General features: G+C 46.7%; 1 protein-coding gene across 1 annotated transcript; it reads right to left on the bottom strand.

Annotated features, from left to right (window-relative positions):
• Positions 1-442: 442 nt before the first annotated feature.
• FIESC28_04866 (uncharacterized protein) lies at positions 443-1,795 on the bottom strand (the record flags this gene model as incomplete). Its single annotated transcript, XM_031159013.1, has 6 exons — positions 443-542; positions 597-835; positions 891-1,020; positions 1,075-1,203; positions 1,261-1,606; positions 1,672-1,795. The coding sequence occupies 6 exons, from the start codon at positions 1,793-1,795 to the stop codon at positions 443-445; spliced, it is 1,068 nt and encodes a 355-aa protein (XP_031016965.1).

The raw sequence follows: 1,795 nt of genomic DNA, 5'->3' as shown, positions 1-1,795 counted from the left end.
TCGTCTCGTATAAGGCCCCAAGCCTTAACCCAGCCAAACACACCCAAAACATGAGCTCCTGCAAGGTCTAGTCGCTCCAAAGTCCATAAAGCTGAACACATGCTAGGCCAAGATATATAAACCGAAAATCAACAGTGCCGACTGTACCCTTTGACGGAGGCCATCGTATGGGTCTTTCGGCTAGTGCGCGTATTCCGAGTAGTCGCATTCCGTCGAGGAGAGTAGGATGAGAAACCTCCACCCGTAGCCGGTGGAGCCATTGTGGAGGAGCGTTTGGAATATAGAAGTCGCGTCGAATAAAAATGAATAAAGCAGGAATCGTATAAATCGAGGTCGTCCTTCATCCTGTGCCCCAAACTCCGAAAATGCTCTTGACGCCAGCCAACGGTGTCCCGTACCCTAACGTCGTATTGTAAACAAAAGAAAAAGCAGTGCTTCACCATCAAAGAATGCCAGAGTCCTTAAGCGCGTTATTCAAGATAGTCTCCTTTACTGCTGCGAAAACAAGTCGGATGTTTGAAGTGTCTGTTGCTTGTGTCAAGCTAGGCTGCGTTAGAAACCAAGGAGCTTGTCATATCAGCATGGGAAAGACTTACTGGGGATACAAGTTCAGATGTGCCCGGTTGACCTGATTAAATCGCCAGAGTAAATACTTGGCTGCTTTGTTGACATCGTTACCGCCAGAGTAGTCCGGGAAATAGTTGCCCAGTGGCGACCGGCTCAGCTTTTGCTTGAAGATATCAACCTTGTTGAGGAACAAGATGATGCTAGTACGCATGAACCACCTTGAGTTGACCACCGAGTCGAAGAGCAATAAACTCTCCATCATTCGATTCTAGTTTTGATGTCAGCGAGAACTCGTGTACCACTATCGCGAATCCAAAGCTTACTTGACTACTCTCCTCAAGTAGAACTTGGTCGTATTCACTCAGAGCAACGCAGAATATAATGGATGTAACGTTCTCAAAGCAGTGTATCCACTTCTTCCTTTCGCTTCGCTGGCCACCTACGTCGAACATGCTGTGATAATGTCAGCAAGACCATACGCAAGATGCGAAATGTGGGTGAACTTACTGTATGCTTAATTGGCCCATCTGGAATCTCGTTTCATATATACCCGTTGTCTTCGTTCGTGCCCGGAGCACGTCCATTTCGTTGGGAAGATAATCGGGTGCTACTATTCGCATTGCTTCTTGAAAAAAACTGAGTTGAGACTCGTCAGATATGAATCGCGTCAAGCGGGCAAGATGCTTCACGTACTATTCTGCTGAGTCCATCAGGTAGAACTCGGTCTGATGCTCCATCAACAAATCTTTCGCAGGGTCGTTCCACAAAGCTTGTACTGCGACTCCGACTTTTGCATCAATCTGTGCTTGGGGGCCAGACTCGGCTTGGTATTCCAGCAGGAATTCGGCATGCGCCTTGTTTTCCTCGTTTTGCGGCTCGATATCAAATTGTTGCATAGCCATAATAACGGCTTTGGCGCATTCGATGAGGTTTTTGAAAACGGTTGGCCGATAATTGAACAGCTCGTCTTCTGAGTAACCCTTAAGATGAATGATTTTCATCTGTTTGACAATCGTCGACTTGCCGCTTTCTCCAGAACCTAGTGCCTTGGTTAATTATCAAAGCTTGAGGTGAGCAATTCAGCTTTCGCCAAAGCACCCTTACCTAATAGCAAGATTTTGCATTCTTTCCGTAAGCGTTTTGAGTCTTCCTCGAGGATCTTATCGATAGCCTGGCTCTTTTTCTTTTGATCCACCTCCTCATTGCTTGAACTCATGCACGCGCCCAT

Source organism: Fusarium coffeatum, assembly GCF_003316985.1.
Source record: "Fusarium coffeatum strain FIESC_28 chromosome Unknown BRIP53273_contig_106, whole genome shotgun sequence".
NCBI lineage: Eukaryota > Fungi > Ascomycota > Sordariomycetes > Hypocreales > Nectriaceae > Fusarium > Fusarium coffeatum.
Note: the sequence above shows the minus strand (reverse complement) of the source record. Positions and strands in the feature narration are given on the sequence as shown.